The sequence below is a fragment of the Xiphophorus hellerii genome, chromosome 11, assembly GCF_003331165.1.
Source record: "Xiphophorus hellerii strain 12219 chromosome 11, Xiphophorus_hellerii-4.1, whole genome shotgun sequence".
In the NCBI taxonomy this organism is placed as follows: Eukaryota; Metazoa; Chordata; class Actinopteri; order Cyprinodontiformes; family Poeciliidae; genus Xiphophorus; species Xiphophorus hellerii.
The window spans coordinates 24,023,204-24,046,952 of record NC_045682.1 but is presented as its reverse complement, the minus strand read 5'-3'; the positions used below and the strand labels follow the sequence as shown (position 1 = coordinate 24,046,952).

Below are 23,749 nucleotides of genomic sequence, written 5' to 3'. Positions count from 1 at the left end.
CTTTCGAATGACGCATAAATAGAAGAGAGCTGACAACAACCAGGAAACGACATGAATGGTCTGAATATTTGTTTCAGATTGGCTCCAAGCGTCGTGATTCATCGCTTTAATCTATAATATTTTGGCATTTCTGTCTGATTATCAAAATGAAACCAGTCTGTAAACAGCTCGTAGTAATAGCTACAACAATTTCTCCTTATGTGCATACTGCTGCAGTCTGGTATCTGGGCTGCGCTGCCTCTTTCAATGACACACATACGAGTGTTTGTTACAGGCTATAGTTCCTGTTATCATCAATCTGTGCACGGCCTCAGGCGGTGAAGATAACACTGCAGCAGTACAGGTTCAGACAGACAGGCTACATCACCAGAGTTGTGACATGTAACCCAACTTCCTATAGCCACTTCACTTTGTATATGCAAATAAAATAATGTACGCGTTAGCAACCATTGGGAAAACAACCATATACCTTTCAGTGAGAACTGCAATGGTTGGCTCCAATAACAGTTTTAGACTAAAGAACTAAAAAGAAGCAGCCTGTCAATTATGCTTATTTTGTAATCTATGATCTATTGTCTGTAAATACACTCTTTGTGTATTATGAGAATTTTCTCATAAACACTTCTCACCAGCTCTGTGGTGATGAACTTCAAGCTATTGTGAATCACAAATATTTTAACTGAAGAAACGAGAAGTCACGAAACAGATACATTTTTAATAGATTTGTTGAAAATACCATCTTTGAATTTGTGCTGGTGCTATTGCTGTTCATTGTATTCTTTTTACGTATTTAGCAGCTCTGTGTCTGTTGATTTGTTTTTCAATAGCTTGCATCTCCATTATCAGAAATCCCTGTACAGCTGTTTTCATTTGTGTTTTAGTCTCTATAATTTCCCCAGTAATTTTTATTATTTGTGGCTTTTCTGAGCCATTTTCAGTAAATGTATTATCGTTTTGAATAAAGCTAAGTTTATTGTTCCCACAGATAGAAAGTGATGGGTTTTAATACTGAGTTTTGACTTTTGTGTGTAGAGTTTTTTTTCCCATGAATCCATAAGTCTTTTACTTCTACAGGTAATAAGGTTTTGCCTTGCTTGGTTATTTAACCCCATGGTAAATTTGTGTTTTTGATCATTTCTCACACATTTTTTTTTTCAGGTACAGAAATAAGTTAAGACGTTGTCACTTGCTTTGACAACTGATGATACAAATTAGTTTGCATAATATATTTAAATGTTTACCTTCACAAAATGTATAGTTGCTTTTTTGTTTGTCTGAAATGTTAGATAAGCGTATTTGTAACTTCAGTTTATCAAGAATCTAATTGTGCTCCCTGCTAATAAGGAGATATGCATCACTAACATTCTTCAGCCAACTGTTATTTCAGTTACCAACAAACTTTCATGAGCATAAGACATGGTTAGATTGTAGGTGGACTGTTAAATCCCAGACAAAGACTTATTTATTCAGTTTCATCTAGTTTTGTTAAATTATAACAGAGGAGGTCTCTCAGGGACATATTTGTGTGTATCTAATGATTGCACCGTATTTGTCAGGAAAGAAATTCAGGTTTTTTCATTGAAATTCATAACTATGTTGTTAGAAGTTACATTATGGCTAGCCTAAGGCACACTTCTCACAGCTGCTTTGTTTACACCCGGCACTCAGACGGTTAATCGAGACTGACAAGCTAGGGATAGTTGCGCATGCGCAGCTGAAACTGACAGAGGAAACAGCCGGGGAGTAGTCAAACTGTCCACGACCAGAGAGAAAGAAGAAAAGGAAAAACAGCCAGAGGAACAAATAACTCGGCTTCTACGGAGGTTTCCCCCTCTCAGGACAGCTATGCTCGTCTCGACGGCATCGCTTCCTCACAGGTGCCCCCTTCCCGGTCGCTGAATGGCGCTGGTTACCGTACAGCGTTCACCGACCCCCAGCACCAGCTCCAGCCCCTGCGTTTCGGTGAGAGCCGCTTTCATTTTTGCCTTTAATTTAATTCACCCTCCTGTACTATAGCTTCCACTGTCACCTTAAACCACATGTTCTAGTCGTCGAAGGCGGCCCAGGGCTCCGTTTCCGCTGTCTTTTTTTAACGGCTGCTGACTGTCTCCAAGTGCTTCGCCTTTGTACCCGTGCGCATGCGTGAATTATAGCACATCATTTTTCAGTTAGTTACTTAATGCAAAGTAAACCTGCTCAGAAATTGCGTTCTGGTCTGTGTTGGTCGTATTTAGTTTTCAAAGCGTCACACCACTGCCTTCCAGAGAAATTAGGCTTTACATAATGTTCCTTTAAAATGGTTGTTGTATGTACATTTCCACCCAGATAAAAAGCTTATGTTCTACTCAGATACTTAACTAAGTTCCTCTCTTTTATTATCTGCTCTACATGTGTGAGGTATTGTTTCGGCTATACGAGAACAAACAAAATACCATTGTGCTTCCTCTTAAAGGAGTTCTGTGAACTTTCTTTGTATATGGGCGAATATGGACGTGTGTGTCTATGTCTTTGCATGTCTGTCACCTCCCCAGACACACTCTGCATAATTTCTACCAGTCTTCCCCTCTCTTCCTGTTTCTGTGTGCGGTGTTGTGTTATGGTGTGTTGTGAAGGTAGCCCCATGCAAATGAGAAACACAGGTGCTTTTGGAGTTGTTCTTTCCTTTGGAGGACTAAGAGAAACAGGAACCACCCCAGAAAGCCTGAAATAGAGAGAGGAAGTAATCTACAAGCAAACTTGTACACAAAAAAAAATCAGGCTTGTGTGCACACTTCCTGTGTAGGTGCAGCTGTTTGTGTACTGTTTCTGATGCCTTAGGCAGTGAAGTTTACAGATTTTCTTTTTACCTGTACGTGCTTGCTTAGAAATGCGAGTGTCATTGTATAATTTGAAAGACGCATGCAATCTGGAGAGGCTGACGTATATATTTTTGCCACTTAATAAAAGTACATTAATGTACATGGTGTTAGTTATTGCAGTTACATACTTGAAGCTGTGCAAGTTGTAAGTTTTGAAGGATATACTGACTAAAAAAAAATTTTTTTTTTAGTAATTTGCCTGCTAATCACTAATCACTTGTCCGATTTAAATCTCAGGCCATTTCATTGGGTCATCTCTGCAGAAAGATTACTATGTCTAGTGAGTGGTTATTCTTCATTTTTTCTTAAGTTTCTATAGGTAATTTGTTTGTATAACAATACTGTAACTTTTCTGCTTTAAACAAAAACAGTTAGATCATCCATCCAGTGATCTGGTTCCCTATCTCCAGCAGTCATTGGACAAGAGGCAGGGTACACCTTGGACAGGTCACCAGTCCATCACAGGGCAACAAACAGGCTTGACAGACAGGAAAAACAACCACTAGAGACAGAGATCAATGAACAGAACAGTCAGGTTTTTGGACTGTGAGTGGAAGCTGGAGTCTTGAAGAAAACCGCAGGCGAGAACATTCAAACGCATTGCAGAAAGAGCCCAGGCAAGGATTCGAACCCAGAACTTTCTTGGTGCAAGGCAGCACTGCTGATCATAGCTTCACTGTGCTTCCTCCTGTCACATCATACCTTTGTAATTGATTTGTGGCAAAACTGTGAAACCCCTGAAAGAGTCATGGCTTTCATAGTGCGAATCTCTAACACTGACCCAAACCTACACCATCCAGTCAAATATAATTGCTAAAGTGTTTCAGAATTACAGTTTCCCTACAAGTAAACCATTAGTATATCAGATTAATAATCTATTTGCTTTTCCCTTGCTATGTTCGTGAATAAGACGCTGATGTTAAGTTACTTTTTAAACAAAAAGAGTTTCAGTCTTCGTATGATGGCCTTGAAAATTGACCCCGTGCCTTTTGTATTCTGAGAGGAAAACAGGTTCTGTGAGTAGGCATAGTGATAACTGCCTTGCTGTGTACACTCACATTTTTTGTCTTGTTTTCCTCATGAAGCACAAAAACAAACAGCATAGAGGAGAGAATGCTGCAATTATTAGTAGCCAATCTGAGTTTTAATCTCATTTTATAGAGGTTTTATTTTTGACCCAGGGAAAAGCTGCTGAAGTAATGGAGTAAATGGTAGGGAAGTGCTTTCAGGTGGAAATATGCTTTTACCTTGTGACCTGTGCTCAAATACCGCAATAACAAGTTGCACAGCTTCCCGTATTTGAATAGATGTGATGTGTGCATGTGTTGTACGAAGACGTTTAATGAAATGCCAATTAGCTGTTTGCCCTCAACATGTTTTTTGTAACATTTCCTTGAACTATGCCCGAGTTAGGGGAAATCCATTGTGTGCTGCACACATGCTGAAGCCATCCGTTGGCCTCTAGATTACAATCTTTTTAGTATTTTTCTAATGAAGGCAGATAATACAGGGTGTTGTACATGAGCAGAAACTTTTGCCCAGTTTCTGTTGCCCCTTTTGCTCAGGCCTCACATTTCCATTCACCTTGGAAAATTCTCACATTTTCATGTATGCAAAATTTTTGTTTTCTTATCCAAACAAGGTTCAGGTGGTAGCAGCATGTGACATGCCTGCATAAAAAAGCAGATATCAATCTTCTGACGCAAAATCAAAACCTACCATAAGATAAAGTTCTTTACATTTGTGCAGTCATAAGCCATGAACAGAGCAGTCTCGTTATTGGACTCATGTTTCCAGCTGCTCATAGTTTACCTCAGACATTCATCTGTGCTTAGGATTTATTTGAACTGTCTCCTGGGCTGTTCTGTCTGACAGCCGACAATGGAAACCTGCGGATACGTTGGCTGAAAGCGGATGAGCGCCACTCGTTGCGGTTATTATATTAAGCTACAGCCACAGCAGTGTTGTCAGAACTGCCAATGATAGTTTAACGCGATTTTCATCTTTTTTCCAAAGACGGCTTGGTCAAAATCTTCCTATCCTCTTTCTACTCTTGCATACAAAATATGCCAAGGTCATGTTTGCAATTTGCATGAATGAATCAGCAAATAATACTCCATTATAGCTTTCTTCCTTGCTTCAGTCATCTTTTGTCTGTGCTCATTGTTGCCCACCATCAACCTACTATTCACCCTTACCTTTTGTAAAGCTGCTGATGTTTTAGTAATGTCGTTAAGGCACGTTAGAATAAACAAGATAAGTACCGGGCATTACAAGATAAGTACCAAGTGTTCATCTGCTGCCAAGCCTCGGCTTTTTCATTTAACGAGGTTTCATATTACGTTTATTTACACTTTGGCTTTCCCCCATCTCCCTGCTTGTTGGTGTTTGTGTGTGTGAAAATTTTATTCTCTGCCCAGCCACACCTTAAAAACAGAATGAGATCATTTTCCTGCAGTGTGTGTAAATTGAGTTGGAGCTGAACTCTGCCCCCTTCGCATGGCTCTGCCGGGCAGTACTCTACAGATGCCACTTGTACTTTTATTCTCTTTGTGTGACACCTGTGTGTGTAAATGTTAAAGTTACTGTTCTTTCACGCATCATAACAGGTTATTTTTTTATGTTTGACTATAAATTGTTTGGGATTCTGTCTCTTTTCAAACTAACTTGATACATGACATCTTGTATGGTTTTATTTGTTTAAATTGTTTTTTAATTCATTACAATATCAGCTCAACAGTTCAATTTTGTGACAGCAGTTCCAATAGTAATTGTCTTTCTGTTTCCACCTTTAAAACAGAACCAGTGGTTCCTCATTTGGATCTGGTCTGAATGCCATTGACAACTTTGAAACTATTTTTTTATTTTTGATGTTTTCCAAACAACTAAAATGTATTATAGATCACAAACTGTGCCTTACAAAGGCTGTTTTTAGTTTAGGATAATACACTCCAGATTTGAGAATAGTGTTACACATTTTAAAATTGAACAGATGCCAGAAAACTGTGAAATAGTTTTTCCTTTTATCCACTGTTGAATTGAAGGCCAAAAATCTGATGTTTGAATTTGAAAAAGCATTCAGTTTAGGACAGTAATAGTAACCATATTTACCTTAAACTTTGGCTTTGCAATGTTAGGAAAATGTGAAATTCCAATATCTTTGTTGCATTTTGCAATAGAAATGTAAAATCAGATTAAACCAACATACCTCACTCTTTCCATTTTTACAATGATGCCAAGGCTCACCTTAGATGTCATTATGTTTAATGAAGAGTGTACATTATATTTTTTAATCTGATATATTATTTATTTGTTCCCAGGAGTCCGGTAGTGGGGAGGATGATCGCCGCTCTCAGCCGAGGAGGTAATAGTTTTAGCCCCATGTTTTTTTTTGTCTCAGATGAAACTCATTATAATTTTTATGTGTGTGTGTGTGTGTGTGTGTGTGTGTAGACTATGATTACTATGTCCTAAATCCAGTGTTGTTTTACCAGGTTAAACTTGTGCTTGTATGTTGCGTCAGAAAGTCTTTCTCTGTAAATCTGATGTGACTAAGAGCTGTTGCTGCTGTTGTCACGTCTCAGTCCATGGTTGCCCCTCGCTGCTGCAGAGCTGGAGAGTTGGTTTACCCGCTTTCACTCAAACACAGCTGTAACTGCTTTTGAACCAACAGTGATCAGAAATCGCATCCGTTGCCAAATGTGTTTAAATGTTGAGCACTCTTACTCCTTTGTTAGATTCAGCATTTTAATCACAAGTGAAAGCCTGAAATCCTTTGGTGATAATTAATGGTTATTTTCTGTCTGTCCTTTAGAGGGCAGCAGCACCTGTGTTGGGCTGATGTCAGTATGTGGGTCAGGGAAGCTGCCCTGCTGATCCAGGGACAGATTGGTAACCACTCCCAAATTCAGAGCATTTGTGTGTCTGTCTGGTCATCAGAACTCTGCGCCATCCCTCTGAGAGAAATGACTGTATTTGTGCAGCTGGCATGGAAATCTTTGCTTGCATATAGGGGTTGATTATGTATGTGTTTACATAGTTAAAGGTACACGATCAGATGTCATATTAACTTTGAATAGTTTAATCAATTTTACTTTCAAATCCTAATAAAGACTGATGGGACATTTATGTCATCTGCTCTGAAAGCAAATCAGTTTCTAAAAATGTGAAGATTTGTAGTAAAAGTAAAGCAGCATCTGGCAGATTATTATTTTTGCCTCATGGTATTCGAGTTTTATATAGAGCAGGGGTCTCAAACTCCAGGCCTCGAGGGCCGCAGTCCTGCAGTTTTTAGATGTGCCACAGGTACAAAACACTGGAATGAAATGACTTAATGACCTCCTCCTTGTGTAGATCAGTTCTCCAGAGCCTTATTGACCTAATTATTCTGTTCAGGTGTGGTGCAGCAAAGGCACATCTAAAAGTTGCAGGACTGCGGCCCTCGAGGACTGGAGTTTGAGACCCCTGATATAGAGGATCTATTATCTTTTTTTAAAAATTTAATTTCATTCAATTATACAACGTTCAGTTTGAAAACTTGGCACTTTTCTTGACTTAAAAATGATCTCAGACCTTCTGTGATGTTTACTTTTCCTGTTTCTGAACAGCAACATGCGTTCAGTAAAAAAGCTTTTAGTTTAGAAAAGTAGGAGATAAAATTTCTTGTTGTACTTGTTTAAGGGTGATGCTGCAGAAGCTAATAACTGAAGGTTATCTGAAATCCAATTTTTTGTGTCTGTTGAGCCAATCAAAATTTTCATCATACTATTTTCCCGGTATAGTGTACTTCTGATATCAGGCTTGAGAAAATGTCTGTCACTCATACATTTCAAATGCCTCTAGTTGTTTTGAAGATACTTTTATGTGTTTATGTCTTGGCTACTAAATAAAAACAGAAAACTGTAAAATTAAGTTTGTTTATTGAATAATCTGATGGTTATATAATTTATTTCTGTAAAAAGAACTGTACTGTATAAGAAATGCTATACTTACATACTAATTTGCTGTCAAACTAGAATTTTTATAACCAAAGGTTACAATTTCTCCAAATTTTCTACTCAGTTACTGAACCATTGTAGATCAGTTGATCTTTCTTGGTAGTTAAACTTTTGGTAAGCATTGTGGAAATATATTATAACAAATAAATAATCAATAAATGAACAATCTTAATGAAGAATTTGTATTACACCATGTTTCCACTGATTGTGTGAATAGGCTCATATCAGATACGACCCGTGATCTAAACAAAGTAACGCTAAGCCACCTCCTGCTGATTAACAGTATTGATCAGATTATAGAAAATTGTTGTAAATCACAGCAATTCAACATGGAAATTAAGTGGCACATCATAGCTGAACCAAAACATCCCCTGGAAGACAACTCCTTTTCATACTTGAAAAAAAATCAAGTATAAATTGATCAAAGCGGGGAAAAAAATCGAATTCTCAAGGGCTGTGATGATCACGTCCACTGGTGATCTGACACGGTTTTCTCTGTTTGCCGTTCGTTGAATGAAAGTCTTTGAATTTAATGGAGTATTTTGAGTGCCTGCATGCAGGTGTATACTTACCCATTTTAATCAGTCTTTGCATCTTGTTAAACTAACTTTGCCCAACTTGTCCTGCTCTGGGTTTTGTAAACTGGCCAGGTTGCTGTTTTGATGGTCAAGAATCCCTGACAGCTGGTATTATAATTAAAGTGCTGTCCCAACTTTTCTACAGTCTTCGTTTACAGCTCACAATAGAAACCTTTGTTTCCTCCCAGGGACTTTTGTTTTGATTTGGAGTGCCACTGTAACCAGAAGTTACTGCTAGTGGAGAACCCGAGTATTATCCTCTATCCAAAGCTGAACAATGTCAATATAAAATTCTCCAGCTGTCACCAAAATAGTGGAATTATAGTAATTATAGTCATTTAGTGGGACAAAAGTCAAAGTTTTCACATGTGTGCCCATGCAGTGCAGGATTTTTAACCTGAAGTACTTCTTTTTTTCTGTGTAAGAGTAGTTTTGTATAATATTGTTTATTCAGATAAAGATAAGCATGATTTCTTATACACGTGTTAAATTTTTCTCCCTGATAATTCCTAGGAGGTGGATAGACTTGTTGAAAGAGTAACATTACTTTCTTTTATTTGTTAGGATGCCACAGGATGAAATTTGTACATCCGAAACATCCATCCAACATCCATCTTAAAAAAGCTGCAGGGTATCAAAGAGTTAATTTCTTTAAGAAGACTTTTAATTTTAGTAGGGATTAATTTTATTAATAAATAGAGCATGATATCATCATCTGTAGAGTATAACTGTATATTGTGTTTTTAAAAAAATATGTCCCAGGGGAAGCATATTTAAAAAATGATCAGAATAGGTTGCACAACATTGCGCATTATTTTGGTATGAACAATGGGTTTATTGTGTTCATACACAAATGTAAGTCTATAAAATCTAATCCCAACTATATCTTAAAGTCTTGGTACAATAATGCTACGATGTTGAAAGTAACACATAAATCCAATATTACCAGAGCAGAAACAAAACCCTTGTCAGAGGCTAGTGTGGTTCCAGCTCTATGTTTTCCCTAAATACTAATAGAAACTTTTAATTGTGTTTTTTTTATTCTCTTTGTCTTTTAAATCTGCATCATAATGCTCTCAGATGGATCCTGAGCCAGTCGGCATTCTGAATGAATTTTTCCACAATGCAGGGATCTGAGCGAGTTTATTCCTCTTGACGTTGCTAAAATGTGTGTGTGTTTTCTGCAGCCGACGTTCATTCAGACTCAGATGTGGTGATGCAGCGGTTGTGCCTACGTAAGCGAGGCCCACTGCAGCGCTGCTGATTAAACCTTGTGACATCAGCACTTTATGGCGGTAGCTAAAGCAGCAGCATTCACTGGCTGACCCACAGAGGGGACATTACAAAGAGACTGAGGATTTAAACATGATTCTCTCATAGTTTTAATCAGTATTCCTGATCCCTTACAATCTCACACTCTAGACGGAGAACAAAATAGAATGAGGGTTTAATTTAGCATTTCAATTCAACCCTGTTGTAACTTGGTGCACAGAAAGTATTTTGCATCATTGATGAGACTGTTAATAATCTAATTTAACAGCTCATGTGATATTCCTGCTAAATAGCGAGTGTCTTAAATTAAATACTTAAGGCTCTTCTGTGATCAGTAAGGCCACTGTATGTGTTTATACATCTGGCAACAGTTGAGTAACAGTGGAGTGTCTGGTGTCTGCTTGCAAAAACCACATCCTTGCCTTTGTCGCATGTCATTGGATGCTGTGAGTTTCAGCAGACAAACCGAGCAGTCAGGTGGAACTTGAGAAATGGCTTCAACAACACAAACATAATCCCGCTGGTGGCCTCTGACCTTTTCTAGCTCGACCTGTGATGTGTGGTACGAATAATGGCATTAACACTCCCTTATCACTTGAAAAGGTTGGTAACAAAGAATCAGAGAACTATGTAAAGGTCCTTGTTTAGGGAAAAAGGTAAGTATTGTTGGCCAGATAAACAGTGTGTTTACATGTTTTGCTAACTATCAGATTATGAAGGTTATTAAAGATTGCTGCAAGTATTTTGGTCTGAGCTATCTCCTCCTTGATCAAAGAAGGCCAGAGATGACCTTTGAATGCCCAAAAATAAATGCCACAGACGGACCCAATAAGTATTACATGAGCCACAGCACATAGCAGACCACTGCAGTTGTTGTTTATCCTGGGGAGTGTTTTGCTGTCAGGTGGTGACCAAGCAGTTTCCCTCAGCATGTAACGTAGCCTAAAAACTGAAACCATGTGTGATCATCGGGTAGCGTGACCCAAGTCGATGGTCAGGTTTCTACTACACACATGGGAAGGCTGGACTGTCAGTTTTGATTTCTCAATCGTCTTTTTCCGTTGTTGTTTTTGTTGTTTGTTGTTCTGGAAACGCCCACGGTATCAGGTTTAGCTGGCTCAAACGCAGACCTGCTATATGTTATGCTATTCTCCCAGCAGAAGTGATCAGAAAACACAAACATGATCAATATGTAGGTCACTCTATTCACAGGATGCTTCATGCTGAGGGAAGATTATTACTCCTTAAACAAGAGTCACAAGAATGGGATTTTGTCTTACCAGGATTGAAAACATGAGAAACATCTTTGGGAAATTTTAGAAAGTTAAAGTCTGAGAAGCTGAAAAGTTGCAACAAGCTGGTTAAAGAAGATAAATCTGAATATCCATCCATCCAATTATCTAAACCAGCTTATGTTTTATGTTGAGGGGTTTTATCATAATTGTGCCTGTCAGACTTCCTACTTCCTGATTATGTCAGCTGGCTTTTACTGCATCATGTGACACCAAACGGCATAATATTATGACAACCTACCTAAAAATTTTTCTCTCCCACAACAACCATGACCTGTCGAGACCTGGACTCCACTAGACCTCTGAAGGTGTGCTGTGGTGTCTGACAAACTACAATCTGACAACACATTTTAGATTTGCAAAGCATTTTGTTTCCATAGTGTTCCTTAGAAAAGCGTGTTTCTACGTGGCTTTTTATTGCTCTTTGGTCCAAATGTAATGCTTGTATTCCCAATGTTTGGCATTTTTTGGTGACAGGACAAATCTGACTATTCAACCCCATTCACAAAATCTGTGATGCTCTGTATATTCTGAGATTTTATGATTTGAGCTATAGTGGCTTGTTTTTTAGGTCTGATCACAAACCTTCACTCTGCATGTGACCCTGTCACATGTTTACCACTGTTTCTGTCTTGAACAGAAACTGTTTTAAGGAGAACGGGGCATCCCACAAAAACAGCAGTTTTGTCCTTCAAATCCTTACTCTTGTCCATTTTCCTGCTTAAAATGCCAACTTCGAGGGCAAAATGTTCACTCCCTGCCTAATATGTCCGACCACCTTCAGGGGCAATAATGAAAATAGTCATTTACATAACCTGTCAGAGGTTGCAATGTTTTGCCAGATATCCTTCACAGAAGAAAAATGACCAATGGCAGTGCAACCTTTTTCAGTATGTTGTAATATACGCTTGAAAAAATATTTCTTAATCTAGGTCTCTTACTCAAGAGCCCCTCTCTAACATTTCTCCCCCCTGATAATCCGTCATCCAGACCTTCACATCCTGCTGTTTCCTCCGATTGGACCACGCCAGTGTCTCCTCCCCTTCAGCGGGAGGATTTACCGCAGCTTGCCGCAGACACATGAGAAAGTAGCCGCTGAGCAGATGGTGATGCACCTGCTTCGTCACTGTTTCTGTTAATAAACGTGTCGGCGTCTTTGCGGGATTTTTTTTTTTTTTGTGCTCACCGTAATACCGCGCAGGTGTGAGCAGCAACCGGAGACTCGTTTGTTGCGGTGCCATGAGAAATAATAAAAAACCGACAAAGTGTGAATTAGCGTAGTTTTTAGGTTTGAGCTAATCCTTGTGGGATTCACGCATTCTGGTTGGCGGTTATCGATAGCTAACCCCGATTTAGCGCGTCCCGTCCCCGCCGCCTGAGCAGCGATGCCTCCCGGAGTGGTGACCGCCCCTCGCAGCTCGTCTGCCGGCTGCTTCTGCGCCTGCTGTGGGGTCAGGATGAGACCCTATTTCACCGAGAACTCCGTGATCTCCCAGGGAGAAACCTATCAGCTGTAAGTTCTGATTGGAAATCATCAGAATGTGAGCTGCTGTAACATTTTGTACTCAACTTTAAGTTGTTTTATTTACCCCACTTTCTTAAGTCTTTGTCATGCTCCAAGTAGGCTTGGATTAAAATGACTTGCAGTCATTAAAGCCATAAAGTATACTTTCTATACTTTATAGAAAGTATGCCAGTTTCAGCCTGGATGAAAGGGTTTATCTTGCATTTGCCTCCTTACAAACTTCCCTGCAGATGCTTCACCTCCTCACATGCTCTTCCCCTCCACCCACCTCCGTTTCCATGCATCTGAAGGGAGCACAGGGCAGCAAGCACACTGTGTACCCCAGTCACTTTCATAGCTTATAATTAATCTGTCATCTCTGGAGATGAACACTCTGGATCATGCTGGCATTTATTGGTGATTTATGTGTTTGATCAACAAAGCAAGAAATATTTCCTGCACCTATTCATTATTAACACTTCCATAAGACATGCTGTGTGGGTCTGTGTGCAAACTCAGCTCTTTCACAAGATCTTGGTATGAAGATCCTGAAGGCATGCTAACGGCATTGTGCAAACATGCATATTTATTTTTTGGTTTGAAGAGTGGCATGTGGGTATTGTCATCACACTGTCAGTGCTGTCATTTCTGAGTGTTGCCTGTGTTTTTAGGATGTCTAATCCTTGTTGATTCTCTAAATCCTTCACAGAAAAAACAAACTTTCTCTTAAAAAATGTAGTTGTTTGTTTCATTAGAATATACAACATTTTTTACAGTGGAATTTTGTAGCATAAAAGTGCTTGACTAAAGCCAACATTTGTCTTTTTTTTTGTCACTTTTGTTTTGTAATGACTCCACCACTTGATGACAGGTGGTTATATTTCCAGACTTTCTGTCTCTCCACCTCAGCCTTGCCCTATGTTTATATTCTGGCTTTGAAATGAGTGACGGATATGGACATTCAGTCATCAGTGCTGACAGGATCTGCCTTCACCGTCGTCATAAAATACAAACAGACTTGAGTTCCAGCGTTGGATTAATCCTGAGAATGCCAACAATTTGCTAAGCAAAACATGTAATCACCACTACACTGAATTTCGGTAACAATTGGCAATAAAAACACCTGAGAACGTTGCAATCAGATTATTGAGTTGGGTACCTTAAGTCCATTACATAATTCAATTATCCAAAGTGTTCTCAGCTTAAGTGGCTTAGTGAGAGGTGCCAAGTTTGTGGCAGATAGTTGTTCAAGTTTGTGTGAGCAAGTAGTGATATCCCAGAAAAATTGAGGAAATTCAAAAGAAAGAAGAAATTGTTTATGTCAAAGTGCAAGTTGCTTTTATTTACTTTGCAAACCAGTTCATTTTTGTCGTGCCTCTGTCATTTTAGGAACACATAAAATCCAACGCAGCAAACATAGCTATATGTAGCTGGGTTTGGTTTTACATAGCAATCTCAACTGTCTGAAGCTCATAAATCTTGCCTGTAATGGTTGTGCACAAGATTATTTGTTTGTTTTAGTAGAGCACAGAAGAAACTTGAAATCAAAACAGAACTTTTGAAGTGCAATCCCCCTTTCAGGCAAGCTTTGATTGCAGGCATTTACCAGATACTGTTGAACAAACATTTTTATGGTTGCTTGATATGGCTGGGGAATGAAATGCCACAAAAGTATCTGAACTTTCAGCGAAAATTAAGGTGGCAAGTTGCAACAAACAGCTCCAGTGCTGGCAACATTTAAAGATGTGTATATATGATAAAACATTTTATTACTATAGATTTACCTCACTGCAAATAATAAAATAAATAACCTTTTAATTCTGGTGCATTTATTCACATGTAAAGAAAATCACTAATAGTGCCATTATTCCTATCCTACATCCTGGGCTGAGCAAAAGCGGCCTAATTTTTAATAAAAATCTTTCCACATTTCAAAGGGCTAATGATGCCACACACTCCAAGGTTCCCAGGACCTTTTGAAAGAAACACAAGCCGATATCATCAAAGATCCTCCACCTATACCTAACAGTGGGGGATGAGGTGCTTTTCTACATTTTCATGCTCTGCTCGCCTGCAGCGTTTTATTGCCAAAAAGCTGAATCCTTGGTCTCTCATTTGACCAAAGTAAAAAGTTTCATCTAACATCCCAGTAAACCTTAGCATAAACCAATGAATATATTAAATCGGGGATCTTTCAGCATTTTTAGCTTGACTATGCTGCAACAATGATTTCATTTCTTAGGCTTTTTATCAATCTACACCAGGGATGCTAATGAACATACCCTCCAGTGTAAGATTTTTCTTGATCTGAATGTTTGTTGTGTGAAGTCCCTGAAATATAAAGTCCCAAAAAGGTGTTAATGTGTTTCTTTTTTAAATAAATTTTTTTCAACCAATTTCTTTTTTGTGTCTGCAGCATCAGTGAAAGTTTCCTGACGGTCAAGGGAGCTGCTCTCTTCCTGCCCCGAGGAAATGGCTCGTCTCCAACTTCAGCCTCTCGCTTCACACAGCTGCGGAGTAAACATGCAGGTGAGGCGAAAGGTTCTGTTTAAATTAACTACCTCTTTCTGTAGTTTCTTTTTTTAGCTCAATGATGTAGCATTAATTCAGTCTGATCAGACTTGTTTCTTGAATCCTAACAGGAGACATCCAGCAGCATCTACAGACCATGTTCACTCTCCTCAGACCGGAGGACAATATCAAGCTGGTGGGTGCACATTGCTGCTCAAAGCACAATCTGCCTTCAGCGCTGGTGTTTAAATTGCTTCTGACTTTAATCATTCCTCCTCCAGGCGGTTCGTTTGGAGAGCGCCAGCACTCAGGCCACACGCTACATGGTCGTGGTCTCAACTATTGGGCGCCAGGACACGGAGGAGAGCGTGGTTTTAGGCATGGATTTTAGTCCCATAGATAGGTGAGAAAATGAAGCACCCAAGTTCATGTTTGCAGCTTTGATGATGTCATAAAGTTGTAAAATGGTGGGTTTTTCTTCTCCTTACAGCTCATGTTCAGTTGGTATGGTTTTGCCTTTATGGAGTGACACCTTAATACACCTGGATGGAGACGGGTGAGACATTTCTAAACATGATGAAACTGAGCACAGTCCAAGCAAAAGATGGCAAAATGACTGAAAGTTTGCTGTTCTTTGTTTGCTCTCAGGGGATTCAGTGTATCAACAGACAACAAAGTGCATGTATTCAAGCCTGTTTCTGTCCAAGCCATGTGGTGAGTCTAAAGAAAAACAAATTGATCTTTTTATTGTTTTAAAGCTTTTTTCCTGCCATCGTCTTTATTCCATTCTCAAAACCTTTTCAGTGTCAGAATTGTGACACTTTCCAACTCATATTGACAGGTCGTCTTTGCAGTCGCTTCACAAGGCCTGCGAAGTGGCTCGTTGCCACAACTACTTCCCAGGCAGCTTGTTCCTCACCTGGGTCAGCTATTATCAGAGCAGGGTGTCCTCCGACCAGGCCCGCATCAACGAGTGGAACGTCATGCAGGATGTGCAGTCACACCGCGCCGACTCACCCGTCCTTTTCTCTGATGTGTAAATATTCAAATCCTATATTAGTTGGCATACTCCTAATTTACACTACCATGCAAAAGTATTAATTTTTATTAATATTTTCAACCTTTCTCTACCTTACAAAGTTCTGAAGGTGTTTGTGCTGAACCCACATCACTCAGCAATTTGTAGAACTATTAGTTTTTTGCAAAATAGCTGAGCATTAAAAGCATCTGGAGAAAATTATTTTAAGTCTTGCCACAGATGCCATGTTCCAATCACAAATGCATTCTAATTTATGTTGGAATATTATGTAAAATTATTATAAAATACATTGAAGTTTGTGCCTTTAAAGACATTTGTTATGAATACTTTTGTAAAGCGCTTTTTTGTTTAACTTTTTATGTTTCTCCAGCCCCACAGAGAGAGAGCTCACAGAGCGACAAATAAAAACCAGTTTGAGGGAGATCATGATGCAGAAAGATCTCGAGAATGTCACCTGTAAAGAAGTGAGTTGCTTCAGATGCTTGGTGTAAAGATCTGTCAAGCAGAAGCAGTCATTTATTTAGATGTTGCTCCAAATTAGGTTAAACTGAACAGCCTGTTCTCTGACTGATTGTGTCCCACAGATCCGGACAGAGCTGGAAATGCACATGACATGCAACCTGCGAGAGTTCAAGGAGTTCATCGACAAAGAGATGATTGTTATTCTGGGCCAGATGGACAGTCCTACTGAGATCTTTGACCACGTCTTCTTGGTATTTTGGCAGCAAACATTTAAACACTTTTTTGGATGTTACTCTAAACAGAAAAAGCTTAGAACTGTTTAGCTTCACTTTGTGTATTAAACCAGAGCAATCTGATTCAGTCTTGTGTAATAAATTGCTTGCAATTTTAAGGTACTTGGGGCTTGTTTGGTTTGTAAAGACATACTGCGCATGAGGCATAACTTGCCATGGGATTTAGGACTGATGAAAAGCTCTGAGGAAGGCCTAGAACAACACTGAGGATTGCTTTTGTTTCCTACAGGGATCTGAGTGGAATGCATCTAATTTGGAAGAGCTGCAGAAGAGTGGGTAAGGAAAAGCAAAATGCAACGAAACACATTCAAAGAAACATCAATAGCAGGGATAGCAATGGAAACAGTAAAGAATAAATATGCTTAAAATGAGAACATTGTAGCTTGGTGTGTTTTGAGTTAAACTGCAGCAGACAAGCAGTCTCTTATTTTCATCTAACCTCTGTTTATTTCCTGTCCAGCGTTCAGTACATCCTGAATGTAACGAGGGAAATTGATAATTTCTTCCCCGGTGTGTTTGAGTACCACAACATCCGCGTCTATGACGAGGAAGCCACCGACCTGCTTGCTTACTGGAACGACACCTATAAGTTCATATCTAGAGCAAAGTGAGTTTTATTGGATTCCTGTACAATCTGGAAAAGTATGAAGACTGTTTTTTAAAATATCTAAAGATGTGTAACAAGAACGGTGTTTCCAGTCTTAATTCATTTTTCCTGTTTTAAGATAAAAATCTAAATTTCTGAAAGAGAAATAAAGAACAAAAGTTCTTTTTAATTGGATTATTTTTGAACTATCTTTGATTTACACATCACAACCTGGACTTTTTACAGACAAATATATCAAAGGTAAGCTGTGCTTCAGCAAATATATTTAAGATGGAGATTAATCCAGTACAGGTTTAACACATATGACTGATATAAATTTAAAACTTCAGCTGGTCTGAGTTAGTTTATAAGCAAAAAAATAGGATAAAGAGGAAACAAAAAAAAGTTTTTTCTCACATTCGATGATTTTTGGAACTTGGAGTGAATAAATGTTTTGTCAGGGTTAGTGATAATTTATGTTTTAGTGATTTTATTACATTTAATCAGGTAACTGATTATTTTGTATAGTTCTTAGTATTGCTCTCATTTACTTCCAAATGTTGTTTACATAATCTACATTGGGGAATGTTGCTAATTTACAAAGATTTGAGCCTGCAGAAAAACTCTATCCCAAATTAATCAACACAACTATAGTTTCACTTTAAACTAAAACTTTTGTCAAAAAAAGTTTACAAGAGAAGGATTTTTTTTACTTAAACATAAACCATCAGCTAATTTTTTTCACTGTTCCAAAGGTATAGTTTTTCTTTTCCTTGAGATTTTGCTTCTGAATCAGCTCATTTGTTCTACATGCCGGTTTTAAACACAAAATGACAATGAATAACTGAATTGTTCTTGTCTGGACCAGGAAATCTGGCTCAAAGTGCCTGGTCCACTGTAAAATGGGAATAAGCCGCTCTGCAGCCACGGTGATTGCGTACGCCATGAAGGAGTATGGCTGGGATTTGAAAAATGCCTTCGATTACGTAAAGGAGCGTCGGACTGTGACCAAACCAAACCCGTCCTTTATGAGGCAGCTGGAGGAGTACCAGGGCATACTGCTAGCTAGGTACACACACGCATATAACATTTTAACCACTGGATATTTGGAACAAAAAATACAAAACGTCATTACTTTAGCAATTTAATGGAATATGTGATTGAACCTATCATCTTATTTGGTGTATTAATGTCTGTGCTGTGATTAATTTTTACTGCTTTAGTAATTTTGTCAGTTTTGAATTTAAATGTACACCTAAACATAATAATATCTTAAGGTTTTTATGGAAGATGTGTTTCTGCTTATCCAACATACAACAGAGCTTCATTAAATCAGACATTTTTTTAGATGAATGCCTATTTTTTTTTCCTTAATTTGATTTGCCATTCACCAATCGTGGCCTATTAAAGGGAAAATATTAATGACAGAAAATTCAAATAATAAAAATCATTTTCATAATTTAACCATCATTGAGATGATAAGCTTGCACAATAGGACATAACTTTGACATAAATTATGTGAATCAACTAATTTTGCTAAATTTTGTTAATTTTGTCTATACATCTGTCATTTATTTTGTAGCAAGCAAAGGCACAACAAGTTATGGCGTTCTCACTCTGATAGCGATCTTTCTGAACACCATGAGCCCCTGTCCAAGTCCCTCGCCCAACCCAGCAGTCTGGGTCGTGCGGACCCCCATAACCAGGCCAGCAGCAATCCGGGCCCCTCTGTGAGAGATCTGCTGGACTCACTGGGAACGTCGCAGAGCGCTGGAAAAACAACATACTCCACGAGCCAGCCTGACACCGGCACCCAGTCCAGTCGGCTCGGCTCCTCTGCCTTTGATGATGCGCCGTCTTTATCAGATTATGCTAAAGCTAAAAGCCTGGAGGAATCCCTTCAGGCTGATACAACCGCCAGCAGGCAGCTCACCCACCCCCACCCCGACTCCACAGCTGGTTCTGTGTTATCTCCGACCCTCTCCAATGGTCTGTGTGACTCAGAGGAGCAGCCATCGTCGCCCCCCCCCTCCCAGCCAAGGGCTGCTACAGTGGTCCCTAAACCGGAGCGGACAGACGTGGTGACTGTTGCACAAAGCGTTTTGGTGGGCCAGCCTCACCCACCTCCCTCTGTTCACCACCTCCTCCCCTCTCCAGCCCAATCAACCACGAATGAAGCCGCCAAACCGCAGGTTTCCTCCTCGACCCTCCTGGTGTTGGAACCTGAGCCACCAAACACACACCAGCCTGGACCCCACTGTTTATCTGCACCAGTGCCTATTAAAGAAACAAATGATCATCAGACATGTGGCTCAGATCTGCCCTCCTCCAATGACATCAGCAGCTCACCCACCTCGGTTCCGCAGGACAATGTACTGCTGTTCGGCCATAGTGCAGATCACATAAACTTTTTTAGTGCCAGGGAAAAATTCAAGGGAATGAGTCACGATGGCAAAACTCAGAGTGCTGCTGTGCAGCTGAAGAGCTGTGGCAAAGACCATCTACCACAGGAGGACGTAAACAGTGGGGGTCAGGAGGAGGAGAACAGAAAGGTAACCATTGCTTGTAAGTTTTCCTCTATACCTTCTTTCAGTCTTTGTCCTTAGTGTGAGTGAGTGTGTGAATTTTCTGAGAAGTTAAGCTATAACTATCTTAGAAATCCTACAGTATTTACATATCTTTAACTTTAAATATCATTGAAAACAAGTTATTTTTCAGTAATTCGATTCAAAAAGTCCAACTCAGATGAACTCATTAAGCACAAAGTGATACATTTCTTAATTTCTTCACAGTCGGCCATAGTTCCTCTGCGTTTAAAGTCAAATCAGTTTTCTGGCACTGATATAATAGTGACACCATGATCATTAGTCCTGGCATTGGTACTGTTGGCAGTGTGAAATCACCATCTTCCTAAAGTTCATCCACAGAAGAAACATTTCTGCACTACATCCAGACACCAAGACCTGTGATCTCTAAATGAAATGTAGAAAATATTTAGAATTAAGACGCCTTTGGACCAATAAGCAGCCAAGTTCTTTGATGATGTCTCTGGTTCAGGTTAAGATGACGAATGCAACAGCTGTAAATCTCTCCCTGCTCTTGAAAAGGCTTCTCAAGGCTCCAGTTATCCTTGTAGCATGAATTCATTTTTCCTAATATACCTTTTTTTCTTCCACCTAACCTTACCTTAGGTACTTAGACACTCCCTGATGCATAATTTTTTGTATAATGAATAGGATAAGTTTGACTTTTTGAATTGGATTTTTGAAATTAACGTCTCAATGATTGTTTTGTGTGTTCAAGTATATTTGACTTTTGTATTTACGTAACAGTATATAATTTAAATTATTCCAAATAAGCATTTAGATTCTCATGATTCAAGTGTGCCCTCTAGTGGTTGTATGTAGAAAAGTTCACACATGTTTTTATTGGTTTCACTTTATTAATATTTTTGCTTCTGAATGATCTCTGCTCTGTAGGAAATGCCAGTTCCTGCGCAGGTCGCAGGAGTGAACCCCACAGAGACCCTCACCCCACCCGAACCACAAAGCTCCCACGACCAAGACGGGACGAGGTCGAAGCAGGAAATGGAGAATCTAGACGCTGTCCCTCAGAAGGAGGCCAAGAGTGTAAGAGAGGAATCCAAACAGAAAGAGGATGAGGAGGCCGCCCCCCCTCGCCTCTACAACGACTGGACCAGGGGGTCTGTGCGGCAAGCTACGCTACAGCTAGAGCAGCGGATGAAACAGGAACACGAGACGCCGTTATCCTCGTCTGCTGGCAGCACCTGCGGCTCCCAGCGGCGTCCAAACAGCATCCACTCCATGACGTCAGTGCCACAGGGCGCATCAGTTTCCCCGCAGGTGTCTGTGGAGGGAGCACAGGAGGGAGATGGCATGTTTAGACTGGTTGGAAGGGGGAACACGTGGAGGATTCTGGGAAATGTTGAGAAAAGCACAAAGGGACTCAAACTCCAGCCTGCTGATACCAGATTCCTGTCTACCTCTTCTCCTTTCCAACACTCTGCACCATCTCCCTTTTCGTCGGTAAATTTCCTGTGTTTGGAAGGTGTGACGGAGCTCGAGTCGTGCGTGGACTGGGACTGTTTCGCCGAGGGACTCCACGCTGACGTCACCTTGAGGGAGACGTGGGAGACCCTGTGCGAGCTGGGTGCCTTCCTTCAACAGGTCGGCTCAGCGGGAGCCTTCTTCGGCCAGGGCTCAGGAAGCGCTCGGAAGCAAGGCAACAGCTTGCAGAAAAGGGTCAGAGAGGTGGAAGCCAGAATCCGGCAGGCGGGCCTGACCCCGCCATCTCTGATGAAGCGCTCGGCGTCGTTGGCCAAACTGGGCTGCCTGGAGCTCCTAGCCAACGATCTGAATGAGCTGGAGCGCAGCTGCTCCGCTGCAGCTCCGCCCTCTTCTCAAGCTCCTCTCCACGCCGCTGGTGATGAATCCAAAAAGCAGCGAGTGCACAGTTCTCCTCTATCAAGCAGCAAACATCCACAAGCTAAGAACGTTTGTACTGCTGGAGAAGGCTTTCTATCGTCAAAAAAACTTCCAAACGCTGATCAAGACTCTCTACATTCTCCTGGGCTGACTCTTCTGACCAATAGGCAGCAGTATGGGAAGACTCATCCGCTGAGGCAGCTTCAGAAAAGAACTGTTGGCACCCTGTACAACACCATGTGACCCTCACTGTGTGTGTATGCGTGTGTGTGTGTTTGTGTGCGTGCACCTCTTAAGTGGAAATCAAGTGCACATGTTGGATTTATTCAGCAAACCGAAGCCTCTTGCCTTAAAGGATACTTTTTAGTTGTCTTTTTTTGTAAATTTTTTCCCTACAGATCCACCAAGAGCCTCTGTGAAATCAGCGACACCATCAGTTAAACAATAAGAACCGTCGTCTGATCCGAAGCATAATCAAAACCCAAACTTGTTCCTGAGCCTGTACATACTCCCTGTGCCCATCATTGCTGGTTTTCTTGATCGTTCTCGTATATCACAGGAAGGTGGAATGTTGCCTCTGTTGTTTCTGCCTCTTGCTAATGTTTCTCAAAACATATTTTCTGGAGAGTTTTATTCATTTTGTGCCAATATTTTTGCGTAACTGTCAAAATCAGGCAGAAATCATAACCGCCAACTGTTTCTTGAATGCAGATTAGAAATCTGTTCCCAACACTTCTTAATCAGGAAGTAGAATCCCAAATTTTGGATTTTTAAATGGAAAGAGTGGAAGAATGTGTTTTTTATTTTTCGTACCACAATATCAATACCTCAACCAAATCTGACCTGCGCAGTCGTCAGGCTCTGGTTTTCTGGAATGTCCTCCTCAGTCTGAAACAATTTGAACTACACTTGATAAACTGGAAAAAAAAAAAACTGGTATCTTTCGTTGTTCTCTCAGCTCTGAAGCCACTCAGAACTGATTCCTCGTGTGTTTAGCTGTGAGGGAGGAAGGGTAGTTTTGGGGGCTTGGAGCATAATGGCAGAGTGTATATTTATGAGTTTTCTGCTGTGATCTCTTTTGGATGTAAGTCTATATTCTGAGTGTTTAGAACCTACGTGTGTTTTTTTTTTTAATAAACATCTGGAATGTGTCGGTGATTGAGTTAGTTTTATTTTGAATGGATCTCTTTAGTACAGCTTTTAGGAGTGTGCCTGTGACTGGCAAGTGAAGCTTCTCTGCAATCAGAAATATCTGTACAGGGACGTCTGTCATACATGCACTTTACTCCCTTTTTTTACTTTTGATTGTGACTTTATTTTTATGTAGGTTTGCTACTTTTGGGGGAGCATGCTTAGGCGGTAGTAGGTGTCGGGTATGTGTGTGCGCCTTTGTGTGTGTATGTAATGTCAACCACATTTTGGATTTTATTTTAATTTGTTGATGTAAATATTTTATATTGTGCTTCAAATGTGATCATAAAAATGGAGATTATTAAAAGTCATGTTTTCTCTGAGTTTGTTAAAGAGACTTAAAGTCTGTTGGTAAAACGACCAGAGAAAAGTTTGCTTTTGATTATTTTAGCTTTAAACTACAAAGTAATTTCGGCCTCCTGGGTAGAACTAGTGTTACTCAGTCAGGAAGGTTGGCCATCTTGGTTAGGCAAACCTTATCAGCTCTGCCCATTAATGGCCTGTCTTTGATGGTCACTCTAAAACATTGACTCTGTATTTCAGTCACTTACGCAAAATTACACTGATTGTGGATTTAAAAGTCTGATTTCAGTCCAATTCCTGATGGATTTCTTCAGATGTTGCTTTAATGTTTCCAGATAACATCCTCTGCCACCCCTCAACTTTCCAGCCAGCATAATTTCACTCAAAAGTTGCACAATAGAACGATAATATGTTTTGA

At 40.0% G+C, this 23,749-nt stretch overlaps 1 protein-coding gene across 2 annotated transcripts; it reads left to right on the top strand.

Annotated features, from left to right (window-relative positions):
• The first annotated feature begins 1,631 nt into the window (after positions 1–1,631).
• Positions 1,632–23,351, top strand: ssh2b (slingshot protein phosphatase 2b). Of its 2 annotated transcripts, XM_032575468.1 has the most exons (15): positions 1,632–1,962; positions 6,179–6,222; positions 14,918–15,030; positions 15,144–15,208; positions 15,294–15,415; positions 15,503–15,568; positions 15,661–15,726; positions 15,854–16,048; positions 16,422–16,515; positions 16,636–16,764; positions 17,036–17,082; positions 17,267–17,413; positions 18,261–18,461; positions 18,975–19,944; positions 20,872–23,351. In XM_032575468.1, the coding sequence occupies exons 1-15, from the start codon at positions 1,900–1,902 to the stop codon at positions 22,078–22,080; spliced, it is 3,531 nt and encodes a 1,176-aa protein (XP_032431359.1). In that variant the 5' UTR covers positions 1,632–1,899; the 3' UTR covers positions 22,081–23,351. The 2 variants fall into 2 exon arrangements, with proteins under 2 accessions (XP_032431359.1, XP_032431358.1); XM_032575467.1 differs by lacking the exons at positions 1,632–1,962; positions 6,179–6,222 and adding an exon at positions 12,069–12,510.
• Positions 23,352–23,749: the final 398 nt, after the last annotated feature.